Raw genomic sequence first — 20,326 nt, forward strand, 5'->3', positions numbered from 1 at the left:
AATTTTTTGAACCATGTGTTTTGAGGTGAGTTTGAGTCTCTAATTTTTATTCAAAAACATGTAAAGACCATGAAGTTGTGCTAACAGCTTGAATGGGTTTTCCCCTATGTACTCTGTCACTGGAATCATTTTCTCTAAAATTACAAATTTGCTCTAAGACACACCAAAGCACTTTCCTAGAAGGGTGGGTTTGCTCGGTGCCTCACAGAATACTTAAAATACTTCCTCTGCATGACACTGAAGTTTGACATATTCAGTGTCAACCTCTCTTCTCTGTCTCATTTGACACAAATAGATTTTACTTAAAGACTCACTGCATCATGCTCATGATCATGTGACTTCTGCATATAATTTTTTTAACATGTTCTCATTTGTTGTCTATGAATTTGATTATCACTTTACGATTATTTTTCTTCTTCTTCCCAAAGATTAAACAGGGTGTTGGTTGTGGGTAGGACCTAATTGCACTCAACCACTTTAGACTCCAAACCGATGTGAATATAGACAACTGAAGGCCTCCTATTTTATTAAGACTGGAAAACCAATACACAATGAGTCCATAATGATAAGAACACTAAAAATAATGACTCAGCTAATGGCTGTTTGCTGCTGCTTGACCACATTTACAGTTCAACTTAACTGGAAGGATTTATCGTTTCGCTGGAATTTTGCCTGTTAACAGGAAGTCGGAGGCGGGTAGAAAGGTTGAGCCGGTAATACAACACATTTATCAACACTACGTCCGTCTTTGTTCACTACTGGTTAGTTTTCCTTTTGAACAGATCTTGTCATTTTTGTCCATCCCATGTCAGAGCTGCTGTTTTGTGACCTGTACTTTGTCTCTGTGAATGTTTGTGCTATTGTCTACACAGACCAGGATCCTGCTGTTGTGTGCACATTTTTCTATTGTTTGAGTTCCATTATTTGAGTTTATTTATGGTGTTAAGTCAATATCTTTGCTACACATTTGCATGGTGTGAAGGGGTTAATTTAGGTTTTACAGTGTTTGTATCATACTACTGGTCTCGTAGATTATAGCATAGTGTACATCACACAGGGATCAGAGTCAAGTTAAATATTTGTAGTCCTGTCTGTTCTACTTTTGCACTACAAATAAATGGGATCTTAAGATAAGAGATGGTTGTCTGGTGTTGTCTTTGCCAACACATTTTACGTAAACTGAAGAACCCTTCACCAGTCCGTACTGACTCAACCATGTATGGAAACTTATACAGAAGGATCTGACTGAGAAGACCGACCCAGGTTTTATCACCTTGGTCCTTCTCGTGGGTGCACTTTAATCCTGTCATGATCTAAAGGCCAAACTGATTAGTCAGACTTCTCACATCCTTCAACAGCCTGACCACTCCATTAAAACGGTGAAAGCATTGTTTATCTATCACACCACTTTCTACAAGCATGTCTTGATGACAGTCTAAATCTTGCTGGTCAACAAATAATCACGAAACAAAATCATGTAAACAGCATGTTCCTTCAAAATGGCCTGTTGGAGACTGCAGATTGCTTGTTAAATTTTACAAATTGCAGTTAAGTTCTTCAGTTTTTCTCAAGGAGATGTCTCCTAGAATTAAACTAAGATGGAGCTGACTGTAGTTCAGTTTCACTTTCAATTACTTGAAATCCACTGTGATGAATATTATGCACTTCTATGTACACGCCTGCCTTACCTTTTTCTACCTCAAACTTATAATGACAACAAATATAAGGATAAATAATTTTGATTCCCAAGAATCAGCAACAGGTCATGTTTGGTAGAAACCAGCTGGAGAAATACAGATTTATGATGTCCCACATTATAGTGAAGGACTCAAGGTTTGTATTTTATTGTGGAGGTGGAAGTTTTAACACGGATTTATTTTGTGAGAATAAAAAAATACATTCATGCTTTTAACCCAGGCAGAGCAGCACAGCAACAGTGGTCCAAAGAGGCCAGAAAGAGCTTTGTTTTACTTTTTAAATATCAGTTTCACTTCCGGCACAGCAGGGGGCGCCACAGCCGCGACGTGACGTCACCAGTGGAAATTAAAGATGGCCGACAGCAAGTGATGGACAGCGAAAGTTAGCGATAAGCGTTGGTGAAATCGGCGAACCTCGTAGTCTGTGCCGCAAGTATTTGAACTTTGTTGTGCACCTTTACTGTATTAATGTATTGGGATATGTCCCACATGTGAACCGGAGGATTAAGTTGAGATTGTTCGACCGTAAAAGCCTCAAAAACCCGGGCATTAGCCCGCAGTATTAGCCACGCTAGCAGCCGAACCAGCGTCTGCTTTTGTTTTTGTCGAGGGTATGCGAGAGAGGGCCGACACTGAAGTATTTATATCCTTTTTTTTATTTAAACTTTTTCTTTGACATTTGCATTTTTTCTGAACCGGACGGTGCATCCGCTTAGTTGATTTCCGGGGCTTTTTTTTTACATTGAATTGCGGGTGGGGTCCAGCCCGTCTTGCAACGTGTTGACAGCGCTGTTCTTTAAAGGCGAACTTCACAAGAAAGCAACACTCCTCACTACACGGACACATACTCGCTTTGAGCCGCTGGACTTTGCCTGCTCATGAACATGGATTCAAAGCGGGCACACGGCAAACCTCAAACAAGCGGCGGCAGCAGCAGCGGCGACTCCAGCCCCGCGTCCCCCTCCGGCAGCCCCGCGCCCACGGCAAGCAAAGCCCCGGTGCCCGGGGGAAACGCGTTCGCTAACGACGGCAGCTTCATGGAGATGTTCAAGAAGAAGATGGAGGAGGAGAAGAGGAAAAAGGAGATGCAGGAAACAGGTGGAGAGACGAGAGCCACCGAACAAGGACAGGCATCAGTGGAAAAGAGGCCGCCTCCCGTGACGAGCTTTGTAAGGGGTTTGGTTGTAAGATGAGATAGCAGTAGTTAGACACATCCAAATTAAATGCACCATGATTGACAGTCTTACTCTAACTGGAATTTAAGTGATAACATCCTGATGTAATGGCCAACATTTAGCATTTCACACACATGCCAGTGCTTGTGTTATATATATTTTATCAACACGTTGTGGTAATGTGTAACATTTGTAGATCAGTGAAGACTAGGGGATGCTCCTCACTGACCATGGTTTCCCTGGTGGTGCGGCAAGAAACTAAATGTAGACCTTCTGCTCTGGTGTAGTCTCCTTCATTGGCAGTCCATCTGCAAGGGCTCCTATAACGGTTTCAGTCTTCTATCCCCTAACCCAGGTGGGGAAGCGCAGAGGCGGAGTGTTCCTAAAGACCGGCATGGTTGCGAAGAAGCAGAAAAACGACACAGACGTAAGTGGGGTTTGGTGTGGGGAGTCAGGAAGGAGTGTACTTTTACACTGGTCATCACCTTGTGCCTCATCTCCTGCAGGTCGAGCCAGGCAAGAGCGATGCTTGGACAAAGTACATGGCTGAGGTCAAAAAGTACAAAGCCCACCAGTGTGGTGACGACGATAAGACCAGGCCTCTGGTCAAATAGGTTCCAAAAAGCGGACATGAAGCGACAATGTTTTGAGGGGAAAACCATCTGGGAGAAGCTCCGGGTATTGCTGACCTTCTCATACTGCCAGTTCATGTTACCCTTCACGTTAAGTCTTTTACAAACTGCTTAGATTGACAGACCTTTTCCCTTTTTGTATTGTTTTTGTCTTGTTTGTTATTTGTTGGACTTTGATCTGGTGTCAAAAGGTGTTTGAAACGTTCATTATGATCATTATTGTTGAATATTTTGATTTGTCATGTCTGGGTTAAGTTAGGGTTGATTAAAATTGGATTTAATAGCCAAATCAAGGTGTCAATTAAATTTACACTGCCCTTTAACGTGTGGTGTTGTGCCTCAGTTTTGTTAGATTCTCACTGTAAGACATGTTGTAGGGAGTGCAGGGGAAACATGGTTGTTAGTATTTCAAGTTTACATAAAATGAATCCATTGTGAAGGGAAGGATTTTAATTAAAAGTAGGTTCGAGTTCCATACAGAAATGAATTCCTTTAGGAATTCAAGTACAATGAAAAAGTGTACAGCTCTCATTGAAAAAAAAAAAAAAGAAGCTCAAATTCAATTTGCAGTTTACATTTCTTACAGGTATCAGTGATAATTACATTATGATAAAAACAGCACCAAATAGACAAACTGACCATGCATCAGAGAGGGAGACATACAAAGGCACACTTGCAACTTTCAGACTCACCAAGCTCATTCAAACCCTCGCACATACACACAGGCACACACCTTGCACTCTTAAAAATCCCATTCGTCCTTTCTCCCTGTCCACAGTGATATAGGTCTATCTTGTAAACATTGACAAACTGAATTTGTCATTTGATTTAACAATTCTATGAAGAATAGTATTTAAAAGTTATCAAATTGTTTGAAAAGTTATATTTAACTGTGGTATTCATGAAAAGTATAGCTGATCTTCTCAGATCAAGTATCAGACGTGTAACCAGGTCCTCATCTCGGACCCCTACGTGAGTGGTCAGTCCATCTGTCTCGGTCCATCCTGATTTGTCCCAACACTTCAATAGACAACATGCGCTGGGCATTGAATTCCAGCTGTATCATAGAGTCTTCCTCTTAGCATCTCCTCCCTGGCTTTGACTGACATCTGGACAGGAATAATACAGTTCTTGAAAAGTTAGTGAAGAGCATTGAGAGACACATATTACAGAAGTTGGACTACAGATATAAATGAGTACATAAAAAGGCATGCGGTCACGAACAGACAAGCAGAAAACGGAGTGGGACCAAACGGAAAAAGACAACCCAAGACAAAGCACACCAGACACTTGAAAAGAGAAAAGGAGGGCAGGGGAGGGAGTAAATGGAGCAGGCTTTGAGGGTGGAGGGAGGGTCAGATTTTACCTGAGAAAGCGAGCTGCAAGTGAGGAGGCAGAGCAACCTGAGACCCTGACTGGAGACTCTTATACAGATCTGAGGAGACAGGACAGGGGAACAAGGAGGGAGGGACAGATTCCAACGAAACGGGGAGGGGAAAAAAGTGGAGAAGGAGCAAGATGGCGTAGAGGAAAAGGACAGGTGAAAACAGCCAAACAGAGGAGGGTAAAGATAGAGAGAGTGAGAGACAGGTGGGGACAATAATTTTGGTAGGAGTGCAGAAAAAGGGGAAAGGAGAAATTTGGGGAAACGAAGCAAACAAAATGGAACAATGTCAGACAGGAGAAAAATCACAATCTGACACACAATATGGTGATAAACAAATGAATCTGTAACACACAACACAAAACAAGGCCTATACAGGAACATTCAAACAGATAACCGCAAAGCAACCTACACAGTGCCTGCCTAAACTTATATTTTCTATCACATCAGAAACTTTCCTTGTTACATCATATTTATCACCTGCCACCAATTTTAGATATATGTGTGCTGCATGAGTTAAATTTCAGTAAAACATGAGTATCCGTGTTTCTGGCCTGCGTGCATCACTCACTCTGGGTCAGGGTAGAGAACGATGCATTGCTACTGGCTGCAGAGCCACTGGCTGCCGCACTGGAGCCTGCTGTTCCCAGTGGAGGCAGGTTGAGCAGCGGAGGGAACTGGAAAGGCAGGGACACGGGCACCAGGCCCCCCAGCATCCCAAAGCCCAGGGGAAGAGACGAGGCTGAGCCGAGCAGACCGCCACCGCCTGCCGTGGAGACCTGAGCAGAAACAGGCCGTTAATAATCTTAGAAGTTTAATACTTTAAAACTGCTAATTATACATGTTAGAGACAGCATTTAACATCATAACTGTGTTTATAAGTAAAGTGAGCAACACTTCTAAAATCATTTATTCTGGTAATCCAGTTTACTTCTTCTCAACCTCTTTTCCATATGTGACTTACAGTTCACCCAAATTACAAAAGAATATTTTCCTACCCAGAATAAACGCTCAGATCCATTCATTTTCTTTAATATTACTGCTACCGATAGCTGTTTGCAAGACAAATGGTCTCTTTAAGCTCTGCTATCCTCCGCTTAAGCATATGTGCAGTACTATAGTGTAAAAATGCATTAAAAACCTGACGCAAGTAGAGGTATGCGTATTAGCAAAACAAAATAAAAGGACATTTTCATTAATTTCTCAATTTCTCTGGCTGGTATCTATGAGTGAGTCTCAAAGGAGACTGAGGCACGCGCTCTTCTGGGTGCCATTCTACCTTCTGATGCATTAACATAAGCAGCAGAGAGAATTACGGATTACAGAGAACAATTTCTCAGAGTTATTTGGTTTGTCTAAGTATTCAAAACCAAAAGATATTGAGTCCATTATCAACTGATAAAAGCAGCGAATCCTCACAATTGAAAGTGTTTATTCAAATTAGCCGCCGATTAATTAACTAAATGCCAACTATTTCACATCTACAATAATAAATCATTATAAAAAAATGTCATTATTAGTGTACCATAGTGGTATGTAATCAAGCAGGTCCTTTTGCTGTATTTACTTAAGTTTGAGCCTTCTGCCTCCACCGATATATCTCAAACTGGGCATGAGTGAACGTCTCAAAACTTCAGCTAATAAAACTACATGTCTACATTCAAGTCAGGGTAAATTGAAAGTGGTTCGGGTGCATTGACTCCGTAAAGCAACAATTTGTAACTTTCTGGAGAACATTTGACTGTTAAATCTCATCCACAGGTCATCAAATACTGACACCTTGCGTTGGTAGCTCAAGTCTGACGCCAACCCCAAAGTGCCAGTATTTGATGACACTCACTGGAGACCATGTTTTCCTTTTCAATCAATGCTTTTTTCCTGAGTTATCAAAATTATATGGTGAGTGTAAATGTACTGAATATTAAGGCATTTTAACAACAGGAAGTACACACTACAGGTTACTAGTGTGGACATACTGGCAGAACAAACCTGTGGCAACTGAGAAGAGACCGATGACGATGGGACAGACGCGATTGGCTTGGCCCCCTGAGGTGTCCCGCCCCCGGGCCTCGGACGCTGCCCTGGATTGGCAGAGGCCACTGTGGGGGAGGCACTGGATCCTGAATGCTTGCTTATGGATATGGTGTTAATAAGGCTGGTGTTGGTGGTGCTGTTGTTGTTGGTGGTCTTCTGGCTGCCTGGAGGAGTGTAGCTGCCTTGCCCCGGCTTGGTTGCTCCTCCTTGGGCACCTGAGAACGGCGGGCGGAACCCTGCTGGGCTTTTGGGAGTGTACTGGTGTATGGTGGGGGTTGCCTGAGACCTGGGGGTTATGGAGATGGAGGGGGAGACTGAGGTGGTAGTGGTCACAGCAGGGATGGGGGTGCGGGGGGTGAGTTTGATGATGGGCGGGACGCTGCTGTGGGTGGACTTGGTGAGAGTGGCGTGCATAGGGGTGATGAAGTTAGACTGAGGCCGGGGCTGGGGCTGAACTCCAGGGAGCGTCTGAGAGAGGGTGGGGGAGGGGGAGGATTTACTCTGCGGGGTCTGGGGAAGGCGAGGCGTCTGGAAGGTTTTGGGGCTCATGTGTGAGGGGGATGTGAGGGTGTGTGGCCGAGACTGAGGCGATGTGATGATGAGAGTGTCACCACTGTTGGCTTTATTATTATTGCTGCCTTTGAGGAGGCCAGAGTGGGGAGTGGAGAGCCCCAACTTAGATCCTGGGGCCACAAGCGGGGATGCAGTGGGTGGTGGACGTGGTTTAGGTGGAGATGCTGAGGCAGGCATGTTGGCTTTAGCCACGCCCACACCCAAAGTTCTCTGAGTGTTCAATACCGAGTGTCTGTGTGCCTGCACTGTACCCTTAATCACCCCCATCCCATCCACCCTCACTGAGGGCAGAGGGGAGGACACGATGGAGGGAGGCCGAGACAGAGAGGTGGAGGAAGACGAAGAGGTAGAGATGTAGTGAGGTGCGCTGGAGCTGGGAGTATTGACAGAGTTCTTTTTCTGTTGCTGGATGACTGACGAGGAGTGGAGAGAGGGGGGGTTGGTGGTGGGCTTGGGTCTGTCCGGGGATGGGGGGCTGTCCCCGTGGGCCAGGCCCTTGGCTGCGTTGCCGAGGATGGCCAGGGCCTGGGAGATAGAGTCCAAGGAGGGAGCCGTCAGGTCCTCGTCGAGGGAATCGAGACATATGGGCTCAGCCGGTGACTGGGGCGGTCGCTTGGCAACCTGGGCTGCAGGGGAGGGTGTGGCCCTTTGAACCCACACAGCCTCCTGTAGGTACAGAAAATTACATTTACACATATTATATCATAACCTTACCACACATTTCACAGTCATATTAAAAGGACGGGGTCACAGTGTTTCAATATATCGCAATAAAGCCTAAAAATATTTTTACGGTGACATTTCCCAACCCTAATCTCTACATTTAAAGACTTTCTAATGATCTAATCATTCCTCCTAGCTTTATTTAATTTGAAAGCTGCATTCACATTACAAATACAAAATATTGGGCAGTCATGTAAACACAAACCACCATATTTTCAAAAAAGGTTTAAGGTTGATCTTAAAGTCAGAAGTCTGACCTTTGGCTTTGCCTTGGGAGTAGGGACCATCTTCTTCTTTGCTCTGGAGCAAAAAACAACAACAACACAAGTGAGTGAGAACAAGCTGGACAAGTCAGAGTCAATTATGAAGAAGTCAGTTCATACTAAGTCACATGACTCACGTGTAACCTGTGAGGTGACCGTGAGCCATGGTGCTCTCTTTGAACAGCATCCTGCCAACAGAAATAAACATGTTGGAAATATCAACACAGCAAATATTCATGTAGAGGGATTTCACTTCTCAGCCAGCAAGTTAACATCAGGTGGGCGATTGTTGAAGTAATACCGCAGACACACACCTGGCCTGCATCCAGCCTTTAGGCCAGAGAGGTTTCACTTCAGTCTCCATGAAGGCTTTGAGGTAGTCTTCTAGAGACAGCGAGTTCTTGCCCTCCAGCTCATAGCAGCCCAGCTTCACCCGGACCAGGTTGCACAGCAACAACCTGGAAATCAAACATCTACAGTAAGCCCTCCATCACTCCACGTTATGTACATTTACGGCCACCTGTGTGAAAAGTGTTGCTCCCTTCCTCTGTGAATCTGACCTGAGTTTGTCGTCCCAGAGAAACTTCTTCCGAGGGCCCATCACCCTCTTCCCTGGTTTCTCCTCGTCATCATCCTCTGAGCCGTTCTTCTCTCCCTCCTCAGACTGCTGCCTGTGAACACACAAACGGTCATCATATAGATGCAATGAGTGTGACAATCGAGGATTCAGGAGTCTGGAGTCGTGTCCTTACTTTGCCACTTTAGCGATGCAGTCCATGTTGTATCGAGCAATCTGCTCCGGCATCACACTGCACACTGCCAGTTTCAGCTTCAGCAGGGGCGTTCGAAGGCGGTCGTCCTGGGCGACGGGAATGAGCACAGTCAGAAATCACACTCGCATATGCTGGGCGGCACAACACTTGCTAAATATAGAATTGGATAACGGGCAGGTAGCCAGCAAACGCAGCACTGACACAACAATGACTTTGCTTTCACACAGTGACATTTAGACGCACCTGCCAGCTCACACTCTCAATAATGTTTATATCCTGTGAAATACCGTGTAACATAAGCCCTCATGTTACTACAGGTCCATGTGATGCATTACACAACATCAAGCTAATTAAATCATGCAGAGGACTGTTCATGTCTCCTTCCAAGGCGGAGACATAACGAGCAGACAATGTGTTCCAACTTGACGCAGCAACATTTTTTCGTCTAAGAATAATACCCCTCCCACACACCTGAATGTTGAGGCTGAGCTTCTTAAGGCGTTTGAGCAGAGCTTCTTTATTGCAGGGCACAAAGGCCTCCAGGTGAGAGTAGACAGCTGAACGCACCTCTGCAGGCTGCTCCTGAACCTGCAGCTCAATACTGAAACACACACACAAACAGAGGATGATGTCAGAGATTTCCCCACAGTCACATTTGGTTTTTATGCAAATCTAATGCAAATCTAAAAAGGTACTCACTCCAGCAGGATGTTGTTCATGTCCAACGTGAAGAATTTCTTCCTGCCCTCTTCATCAAATAGACGGGACGCCTGTGCCAAGAGACAAGTGTTAAACAGACTAAAAGGTCAGTCCTGAATCAAAATATTTAACGTCTTTGTCGGGATTGTTTTCTGCAGCAGTCACATCAGAACGTTATTTGTATCATAAATATTCCAAATAAGAGTTTCAACGATTATTCAATGAAATAATTAGCCGAGAAGAATATTAACCTTCCACTTTGATGATGGTTTAGCCATTTTTTAAGGCATGCTCTGGTACAATTGCAAGTTAATTTTTGCTTGTCATAGGCTAATAAATAATAAATCACAGATCCTTGGGTTTGCTTCGGTTGTTCAGATTGAACAAGTAATCTGAATCAGACATTTTGGCATCTAGAAAATAATATACACATTTTTCACTATTTTGGTGACATTTATAATGAGGTCAAAAAAAGAATCTGCAGATGAATCAGTAATAAACAAACAATTTTGGTTGCAGTCCTGATCTAAAACATGTGATCCAGTGGAACACTGAAGTTCGTACCGCTCTCAGGTCTTCGATGCGTTTTGCGAGTGGGCCTGGGAGTCCACTGGGCAGAGGAGGAGGAGGGGTCATCATGCTACTCTGCGACACTCTGCTGCCGCCTGCTTTATGTCCCATCCCGAACGAGCCGTTCTCGCCCTGCACCGGACTGGAGGGCTGAGGAGAGTCCAGCATCCCGAAGTCCAGGTCACCCATCATGTCCTGCAGTATGTCGTTATTGGCCGAGCCCAGCAGCGACATCACTGCTGGGTCGGCGGACAGGTCGGCCATGTTGCAGTCGTTGCTGCCGGCAGCCTTGGGGTGGGTGTTGAGGAGTGCACTGTTGGCGTTGGGCACTTTGGTGGTGGCTCGTGGCAGACCAGCTGCAGCGATGTTCTTCTTGCGCATCTCCTCTTTCTCCCTGGTGAAGCGACGCAGCATGTTGGCCAGGTGGATCGAATCCTTCATCAGCTTCTTCCTCTTTTTCTTTTCTGGCCGATGAACATTCAGAGCTGAAACTCTGCCAGGACAGGAGAGACAAACAGAAGAAAGACATTCAACTGACTAGCAGAGAACAGGTAGTGACTTTAGGAATTAATCTGTAGTGATTAACTTGTTGGGCGCGTACTGATGGGAAGCCCTGAGCCCTGAGGAAATATTCTATACATGGAAAATACTAGAGAAACAACAAACTTGATATGAAACACTGAAGAAAAATTAAAAGCTCACCCGGGCTTTGGTAGTTTATTCTTTCTGGGTTTCTTTTCCTCAAGAATTCCACCATCTTGCTTTTTGCGACGTTTCTTTATAACCCGCTCCTCACCGTCTTTCATCTTCTACACACAGGAGCAAAACATTTGGTTTATTAATACGGTACAGCAACAACAGTCAGCTTCAGACATATTTGATTATTTCATGTGTACAGTCTGCCTGTATGTATCTCAATATTGTGTTCTTACCTTGAAGTGATTATCTTCGGTGCCTGCATTTTCTCCCTCAGAGTCCGATGCTGGTCTGAACTGCAGCGTGCCCGTATTGATGTAGAAGCCTCCGTGTTTTGTGGTGAGTGAAGCCGGTACCAGCTCGTCGTACTGAGGCCAGGAGAGTATAATTACTGTTAGTTTTACTCTACTACTGCATGCCTGTAGGCAGTGCTTAGAAAAACAACAACAATTACACAGTTATTATCCCAATTTAGTCTACATCATAATTAACTTTATGCACTTTATATTCATCTTTGCCGAACACCGTTTCTGTAGTTAGTATACAAGATTTGTACTAACAGAAAATGATACGTGTGCCATAAAACTGCAACTTGGGAAAACCAAGCTGCAATTAACCTTAACAAAAAGCAACACAAGACTGAAAATTCTGTTTCCTAAAATCTTGCTCAAGAAGTTTAATCTCTTCTACTTAACTTTTTTAATTTTATTTTTTCCAAGCAGTAAGTATCTTATTTCCCATAACATTAAAAAACAAATAAATCAAGCAAAAAAGACAACTTAGTATTGTTCACTGGAGTGAACTTAATTTTGTTACCTTTGTTACATGCGTGATTAGTCGACTACTCAATTAAACATTGCTATCCTCACTCATCAGCGCCAGAAATACCAGTAGGTTGGGCAGTTTTAAACGCGTAGCATATTTGCCATAACTTGCACTGCAATGTCATGCTCTTGTTATCAAATGTTTACAAAAAACAAGCAACTGTTACTAATGTTACCAACACTGGTTAACTGTTGCGTCTAAGGTGTAATATACACAAGTTTTATTATGGACAATATTTAACCTTATAGATTGAATTGTAAGTGAAAGTATTGTAGAGGCTTTGGATTTTATTCATTTTCATTTTCACTTTGAAAACTCCACAGCAAGTGACCACATACAGTATGAGTAATACAGAAAGAGAAGTGTTTGTGCTTACAGCCTCTGAATTGTCTATGAAAGGGTCGGTCTCATCATAGCCGTAGCCGATGTCGATGAGATCCTGCATCCTGTCCTTTTTCTTCTTCTTTGGGGCAGCACCCTGCAAACAGAGGGAAAACACACAGACCACAAACATGTAAAAAATAAACATTCAACATCCACACAGTTACAGCTGTGATAACATATACACATATCTAGGGACAATAACACTCACATATTTGCTCTCAAATTTCCTGGCCAGCGCCTCCACCTCCTGTCTCTCCCTGTCATCGTCAGCGAAGGGGTCGGTGGGGTCCAGGGGAGGAGCGAGTCCTTTGGGGACTGTTGAACCTGGAAGCTTTACCTGAGGAGAACGAGGACAGTGTCAAAATCATCAGTCAGGGGCGCTCCACTAATTTTACACATCAAAATCAGTTTCACAAAGAGCATATGAAAATAGTTGTCCAAGTTCTGTTTATGATTACAAGATTACAACTTGTAGATAGAGTTCACGTCAACATCAAAGTTTTAATTTCAACTGGGAAACATATCACTTCTCTGAAAGCTCTGATATATCCAACGTGGAGCTTGGATATGGACACCTCACATCAGCCAGAATAAATGTAATGGTTATTATAGCGTTATACAGGATACTGAAGAGAAAATGTCTCCAATATTGCCTAACAGTGATCCAATACCACATAATTCTATTATTAAAATTAATAATTTTCTGAACAAGTAGCTAATATCAATAAACGGAATGCAACATAAATGAAGGTTAGACAACAGCTGTTTAAAAAAAGAAATCATTAACTGTATTTTTTTTTTTTTAACAATATCGGCTGATACATTAAGTTCAGGTATGGGTATTGGAGAGGAAATAATGGTTTCGGTACATCTCTAGTGTTATATCAACAATGCACAGCCTTTGTAACAGTCACTCGACTATCTCTAATCACACAACTGACTGCTTGCAAGGCGTAAACATGAGTTTTTCTACCAGCAATCCCACATGACATCTAGCAGCATTAACCACTAACTGAAAGGGGCACTCTGTAGTTTTTGTTCCAAATTTTAATATTTACAATATTAAAGAGGTAATATTACAAACTCAGATATATCTATTTTTTCCATAACTGAATAAACAAGCTGGAAAATGACATCACTTTACTGTAATGCAGCCTTTAAAACCAGAAAATACACATATCAGGATATAGCATATCATATATACGTTAACATAATATATCATGTTTCTGGAGTTTCTACATGGGACTAAAATGCAATATATAAGCATCTGCCTTACAAATCTTCTGTCTCTCCCAACTAAGTCACCAAATGTTTTGGAAACACAAAGCCAAAGTTGCTGCATTACCCCTTTAACATGAAACTCTTCATTATAAACTGATTCATCTCCTGTCTTACTCTTCTCTATCCAGACCTTTTGTTCGGGTCATAATAAATAAATATCGAGCATAATAACAGTAACTGTTGAGTGCAATATTAACTCCACATGTGCACTCTGAAGTAAATAACAACATGTCTCAGAGTGACATCTCAGCCTCACACACTAAACAGTGCAGCCCTCCTGAAGTGATGCCAGGTTAGGCCCCTCCTGTGCACACCATGGTGCCTCCTGTGTGTCCCCACTGTCCTAACCTGAGTGAGAGTTGAGTTGACCAGCTCGCCGTAGTTGAACTCCGCGGACGCCCGTTCATTTGGCTCGGTCAGAGGGAGGTTGAGGCGGACGGTAGGTTTCGCCTCCCGGGTCTCGGCATCGCCTCCTTTCGTGTTACCGAACGGACCTCCGCCACCTCCTGACCCAACCGCCGCGGCACTTCCACCTCCATCTTTCCCAAAAGTGATGTCGACGGCCTCATCTTCGCGGCGGCGTTTCTTGCTGGACTCCGGGGTCGGCGGCGAGGTGTTGAAGGACGAGATGGTGACGAACGGCACTTTCCTCGGCTCTGCCATTTGACGCTCCACGTCCGACGACCGGGCACGCAAAACGGGGAGCGCCGCACTCCTGTGAGCCGCCGCTGGCTGGAAAGCTAAACCTGGAGACGGTCGACAAGTAGAGCTAGCTAGTTGCTCTGCTAGCTAGCTTCCTCAGAATGAGTGCTGCAGGCAACACAATTACTTTTATCTCCTCTCAGCCCGTATTAATCCATATAGTAGTATCCCTGGCACCGACCCCGTCACCTACGAGGGACTTAAACAGTGGGAAATCGCAGTTTTGATTGCTTCCATGAAATCGGTTGTTAGCTACCGCAAGGAGGATTCTGTAGTAGCCATCTTGATCATTATTATCATTATTCAGTGGCTGGGCGTGCGTATGAAAAGAAAGCGGAAGCCGGGGAGGAAAGGGAACAGCGTTCGTCCAATGACAGAGCCGAAACACGCCCACCTGACAGACTAGCGCGAACGTGCAGGAGATGATTGTTCTGAACAGGCGGGATGTGCGGACCCTGAACGCCTCACGACTGTTTACTACAATGAGAAATTATACCGTTGTTTATGTTGGACGGGCTGTCTGCCCTGGTTGCTCTTGAAAGCAGAAAAAAGAACACTTCTAAGGAGGTTCATTTTAAAACGATGAGCTAAAATCGCGATTATTATGAGTTCACAACATAATTTGACCAAAACTGTATTATTTCAACGTGTGCAATACAGATGAAGTATTTGATCTCACTTAAAGGGGAACTGTGTAGTTTCAAAGAAGAAATTCAAACTCAGAATTGTAATATTTACAATAATAATGAGGTAATAATACAAACTCAGAAAAGTTTTTATTTTTTTCCATAACTGAATAAACAAGCGTTTCACAGAGGAAAATAAGGTTGCTAGAGCACTGAAGCTAGAGAGGCGGCAGGGTCTGCCAAATATAATCAAAATTAAAAAGTATGAAATTGTGTTGTCCTTTAAAGTGAGTTTGTTTTTTCAGTTTATTCAGCCATGAAAACAAAGAGAGTTTGTTTATTTAGTTTGTTGAGGCATAAAAAATCTGTCAGTGAAAATGTTTACCCCAAAACTACATAGTGCACTTTTAAATGTCTGAACTGATGATGCCCTTTACACTAGAATGCCTTCTTATAAAAATAAAGTTACCTCACCAATCAATCTTACAAAATAACTGGAGGTACTAACACAATATGATGTAATTTAATCCTGGTGAAGTGGAAGATTGGATATGCCATTGACCATATAAAATACTACACTGACAACACACAAAAAACTGTATTCTCTGTTGCAGATGCATTGTTTTAATAACACAATAAAGTTAAGTGAAACTTAAAACTCAAATAAGAATAGATACACACATTTAGTGTCACCGCTGCTGAAGTACAAGCACAGATGCAGTGTCTCCAGTAGTTCCCAACCTTTGGCTTGTGGCCCTGTAAAACTAACCCCTAATGACCCCTAAATAAAAGGTTCCAAGTTTCTATGATGAGATTACTTTATGGAAGAAATGAGCAAATTTGTAATTAAATTAAATTAAAATAACTTTTAACAAAAATTAATGACGCCCATTATTTTGGGGGGCCTTGAGAGAAAAAAGCAAAGACTTTACGATAGCAGTGATATAAGTAAACACAATCTTGAGAAGGAAAACTGTTTCCTTCACTCCGTATAGCCATTATTGCACTTCTAGTGAGAAATGTGTTTCTCTTAACGTAGGGATAGCGTTCGTAGTAGTGCGATTCATGAAATCATTGTATATCCCTAGGAAACATTGGAAGTGATTATTATTTAAGACCTTGCAAAACACCACCACACTACAGATTTTGTTTGTTTGGGCCGCATTCTTCTTGGTCTCAACAATGGATTTCACCTGTCCTCTTTTAATGCCTCACTCTTGTTTTTCTAAACATTTTTTTACAAGTCGACAGTAAAAAAAAAAAAAAAAAGTACAACTGTTACACCAAGAACATTTTTAAAGTTGCAGATCAAATCTACATTGATTCTTGCTGGGCTATGATAAGCCCTTTGGTCATTGTTTCCCCTTTTTATGTTTAATGTTTTCTAAAGTTGGCAGTGAAAGTTTTGGCTACAGCTTAAAAAAAAAAAATCACTAATAAAATTTTAAAAAATAAATCACACACCCACTTTGTCATTTCCACTAGTCTACAAATTAATGCTCATATTTTGATCCATCACATTCAGTGTGTATTAATGAAGGCTGAACTTGCTATATAGATACTATTGTGCAGACACGGTGGCTGTAACACTCCACTATTGTTTTATTATCTTTATCTCATAGTGTCAGCACTTCATTTATGCATTTCAAGTTAATCAATAGCTTGTAATCCTTCATTCTGCAGTGTGAGAGGAGCTTAGCCATTAAAGTCAGAGCCACAAACTTTCAAGGGCTTATATAACATTCAGGGCTAATTAAAATGTGTCAATACATCAGCTATTAAATCCATTCCTGCATTCATAATAGTGCTCAATAAGGAAAGCACAGGCGCAGCCTTGCCTCACATTTTGGGCTGACAGAACACCCTGGCCTACACCAATAGTCAGCAAATCATCTATTCAACTTATAAATGTAGCTTCATCTCTTCTAGTCACCTCCTTTTATTACAGCTCAAACAAAATACAGTAGGTCCACACTATAGCATTTCCCTTAAAAGCGTGTTTTATGGAGGGACCCAGCTCTCTACCATGCTAAATGCATTATTTGTTAAAGCCAGTGTCACAACTTCCACTGGCTTTAACAATTAGCATCCAACTGCATTTAATATTGAAAACATTGCAGTTTTAGTGACCTTCAGTAAATTTCAAATGAATTAACAGAGCAACAAAGTTCAAGTGTAAACAAACACTTTTATTGATGCCAGAGTTGATGATTTAAGACCAGTCAGAAGTGGCACCACCCCAGTCAGAGGCCTGAGCAGTGGGGGCAGTGGACCAATCCTCTGTGGCAGGCTGAGTGCTCCAATCCTCTGCAAGGAAAAAAAAAAAAGTTCATATTTAATTATTGGAATCAATATATAGATTTCAGATTCATTATAAACTAACCAGAAAATACTTCACCTGTCTTGACAGCTGGAGCCGCTGTAAGAAAGTAAAAGCAAAAGTTAAGTGACAAAAAAAGGTAAACATCAAATTGCAATTTTGGATAAAAAAATAAAGTTTACTCACGAGCAACTGTACCAGCAGGGAACTGCTGGATGGGTACAGATGGCACAGCAACACCTTCAGACCAGTCAGCCACCTCAGGCTGGGTGAACTCAGCTGCAGGAGCGCTCCATTCACCCTGGAACTCCTCCTTTCCAACAGCCTTCTCAGCTGCAGCCTGCTCCTCCTTCTCAATCTGTGTTTAAAATATGCATGTGTATTATTGAGTGCAAAAAAATAAATAAAAAATTTACATCTCCCAAGGTGCACTGCATGTGCCTTACCTCTTCAGGGTCCCTGTAGAAGTACAGATCAGGCATGACTTCCCATGGGTGCTCCCTGGAGATGGTTCCCCTCATTCTGAGCACCTCCCTGGCCAGCATCCACCACATCAGACCCACAGAGTGGTGACCCTGCAGCACAATCACAGATTAGCTATGGATAAACACGACATACAATATATACCTGCTGTGGTTACATCTTTTATACTTTATAATATACACAGAGGACATACAGTTTGACTTTGTGGCAGACATCTACACCCGTCCCAGAGTGGTTCAGAGAGGGCAAGTTAGAAGTCAGGCTTTTTCATTTTGCACACATCCTACACCCTGCACAGCACAGACAGGACAGCGCCGGGCTCTAGCTGTGTGCAAGGATTTACTGATACACAGCAAACATTTCAATGATTGATTTTTATTCAGCTCGTCTCACCTTGTTGTTACAGGGGATGGAAATGTCCACGTATCTCAGTGGGGAGTCGGTGTTGCACAGGGCAATGGTGGGGATGTTGACATAGGAAGCCTCAGTCAGTGGCTGATGGTCAGCACGGGGGTCTGTCACAATCAGGAGGCGGGGCTCTCTGAAAGCTGCCTGGATCTGATTGGTGAAGGTACCAGGGGTGAAGCGACCGTGGAAGGTGGTGGCACCGGTGGCAGAGGCAAACTTCAGCACTGCTCTCTTAAGTGGGTAGAAAGAACAAGTTGCGATCAGGATCCAAGTTAAATTCTGCTGGTTATTTACATTGGAGAAATTTAACTGTGGCTCAAGTTGCTATCAAACGCCAGTCATGGGACTGCAGTCCTCGTGGTGTCAGCGAAAACCCAGCCAGCTCACTCTCGCACACTTCCGACACCGGAACACCGACATCAGTGCCCGGCTTTAACAGAGTGCATATTACAGTTTGTGCCGACATTCCAGTGTCTAAACTGGCAGTCGGCAGACAATTAGGACAATTCAGATGTCAGATTGTTTACCTGGCCAGTGTTCCTGGAGGAGATGACACACACATCAGCTGGGTTTTCAATGGCAACAATAGCCCTGGCTGCCAGAAGCAGCTTCTCCCAGGTCTTCTTCAGGTTAATGATGTACACACCTGGTTATTGAAAGAAATTCTGTAAGTTATAACTCAGATGGAGAGCCCTGAAAACATCTTTATACTCCTTAATCTCATGCTCATGTCACATCACAGATCACACTAAAATCCTGTAACATCTACCACCACTCACCGTCACTTTTTCTCTTGTAGACATACTGATCCATCTGGAAGTCCAAGTTGGTGCCTCCCAGGTGGGTTCCTGCAGCCAGGAACTTCAGCACATCCTCCTCCTTCATTTGAAGGACATCCAGACCTCCGGACATCGTGACCACTTTCCCTGCGTTACGAGTTATATGGGAGAGCTGGGAAGAGAATGAACGGCATTGGTTAGTTCATGGCCAGTTTGTGACATCGTGGGTGTGTATGCAACAATATTAGACCAAAAACTAGAATTTTATGATCGGGCAAACTGTACAACAATTGATTTCTTGTTCAGGGAAGTCATGATGGTTGATTACTAGAAAAACTGAAGCTGATGATGCTTCACGGTCTTGCTAAAAAAGCGCACTCCAGACGGCTAAGAAGCATTAGCTTAAGGCATCCGGGTTACAGACAGGCATTAAAAGCGTAGACCTAGCTACAAAGCAAGTTTAAACTTATTTTAACTCATTGTTACATCCCTCATGGCAGATATGTACATTTATTTCAGGTGATACTACTAAGTGTAAACAGTATTTATACTCAGGCGTGAGAGGCACACTGCTGGATGAGCGCGTGTCAGATGCTAGCAAGTTAGCTTTCGTATTAGCATCATATACTTTGGGATAATTTAGGACGATAAAGACGCTAAATATACGATTTATCTAGCCTTGAAGTATGTTTAATATTCAACATATCATAATATCCCCTCCTAGACCTCATTTAAAGGCATATTACCAAAATATAACCGTTAGAGAACTCACCACGAAACAACGCCGTATGGAAGTCTGACCACACGGTGAAAAGAGGACGATGGGAGGAAATGACGTAGTATTTATACCAGATTTCCAAGTGTGTGATTGGTCGGTTAATGTGAATGGGGCGGGTGAGTAGTTCTGCCAGTTGGCCACCAGGTGGAGACTCGGGCCATGTGCTGTCATGACCGGAGCGGAGGTAACTAGAGGCCGGAGCGCGGGTCGGATGGGTATCCCATATTAAGACAATGGGGATGGAAAGACCATATTAAGACAATGCTGAGACGCTGACTTCTCGGTGAAAGACTGACCTTTGCTGCAACTATATTTGCAGGAGATAAGGAGTCCTAGGCCAAGGGGACATAATGTGTACATAATGACACAGTGAGTTGAGAAATAATTTCAGATGAAAAGTGTCTAACGTGCAGATAGTTGTGTATGATCCTGTAATCCTGGAAGGAACCATTAGCAGAGGCAGTTGTGTTGGGAGACTGAACAGACTCACAGGTAGATCAGTTGGTCCATTGGCAATGGTG

The 20,326-nt window shown here is 43.1% G+C and overlaps 3 protein-coding genes across 4 annotated transcripts; 1 reads left to right on the forward strand and 2 right to left on the reverse strand.

Annotated features, from left to right (window-relative positions):
• The first annotated feature begins 2,030 nt into the window (after nucleotides 1-2,030).
• On the forward strand, nucleotides 2,031-3,827 carry trir (telomerase RNA component interacting RNase). The gene is made up of 3 exons (XM_084372594.1): nucleotides 2,031-2,866; nucleotides 3,228-3,299; nucleotides 3,379-3,827. The coding sequence occupies exons 1-3, from the start codon at nucleotides 2,576-2,578 to the stop codon at nucleotides 3,484-3,486; spliced, it is 471 nt and encodes a 156-aa protein (XP_084228720.1). The 5' UTR covers nucleotides 2,031-2,575; the 3' UTR covers nucleotides 3,487-3,827.
• A 109-nt stretch (nucleotides 3,828-3,936) lies between these two features.
• ubn2b (ubinuclein 2b) lies at nucleotides 3,937-14,981 on the reverse strand. Of its 2 annotated transcripts, XM_084372591.1 has the most exons (17): nucleotides 14,058-14,981; nucleotides 12,637-12,765; nucleotides 12,421-12,522; nucleotides 11,456-11,587; nucleotides 11,226-11,332; nucleotides 10,518-11,016; nucleotides 9,954-10,024; nucleotides 9,726-9,855; nucleotides 9,234-9,340; nucleotides 9,042-9,152; nucleotides 8,796-8,939; nucleotides 8,619-8,669; nucleotides 8,476-8,518; nucleotides 6,878-8,161; nucleotides 5,460-5,667; nucleotides 4,871-4,939; nucleotides 3,937-4,613 (listed from the first exon to the last, which is right to left on the reverse strand). In XM_084372591.1, exons 1-17 carry the CDS (start codon nucleotides 14,370-14,372, stop codon nucleotides 4,567-4,569), a joined length of 3,549 nt encoding a protein of 1,182 aa, XP_084228717.1. In that variant the 5' UTR covers nucleotides 14,373-14,981; the 3' UTR covers nucleotides 3,937-4,566. The 2 variants fall into 2 exon arrangements, with proteins under 2 accessions (XP_084228717.1, XP_084228718.1); XM_084372592.1 differs by lacking the exon at nucleotides 4,871-4,939.
• A 2,224-nt stretch (nucleotides 14,982-17,205) lies between these two features.
• rpsa (ribosomal protein SA) lies at nucleotides 17,206-19,907 on the reverse strand. Its single transcript, XM_084372593.1, has 8 exons — nucleotides 19,800-19,907; nucleotides 19,028-19,199; nucleotides 18,776-18,894; nucleotides 18,234-18,479; nucleotides 17,804-17,932; nucleotides 17,544-17,715; nucleotides 17,436-17,456; nucleotides 17,206-17,344 (listed from the first exon to the last, which is right to left on the reverse strand). The coding sequence occupies exons 2-8, from the start codon at nucleotides 19,158-19,160 to the stop codon at nucleotides 17,250-17,252; spliced, it is 915 nt and encodes a 304-aa protein (XP_084228719.1). The 5' UTR covers nucleotides 19,161-19,199; nucleotides 19,800-19,907; the 3' UTR covers nucleotides 17,206-17,249.
• Nucleotides 19,908-20,326: the final 419 nt, after the last annotated feature.

The sequence above is a fragment of the Pagrus pagrus genome (assembly GCF_965226575.1).
Source record: "Pagrus pagrus genome assembly, chromosome: 13".
Taxonomy (NCBI): Eukaryota; Metazoa; Chordata; class Actinopteri; order Spariformes; family Sparidae; genus Pagrus; species Pagrus pagrus.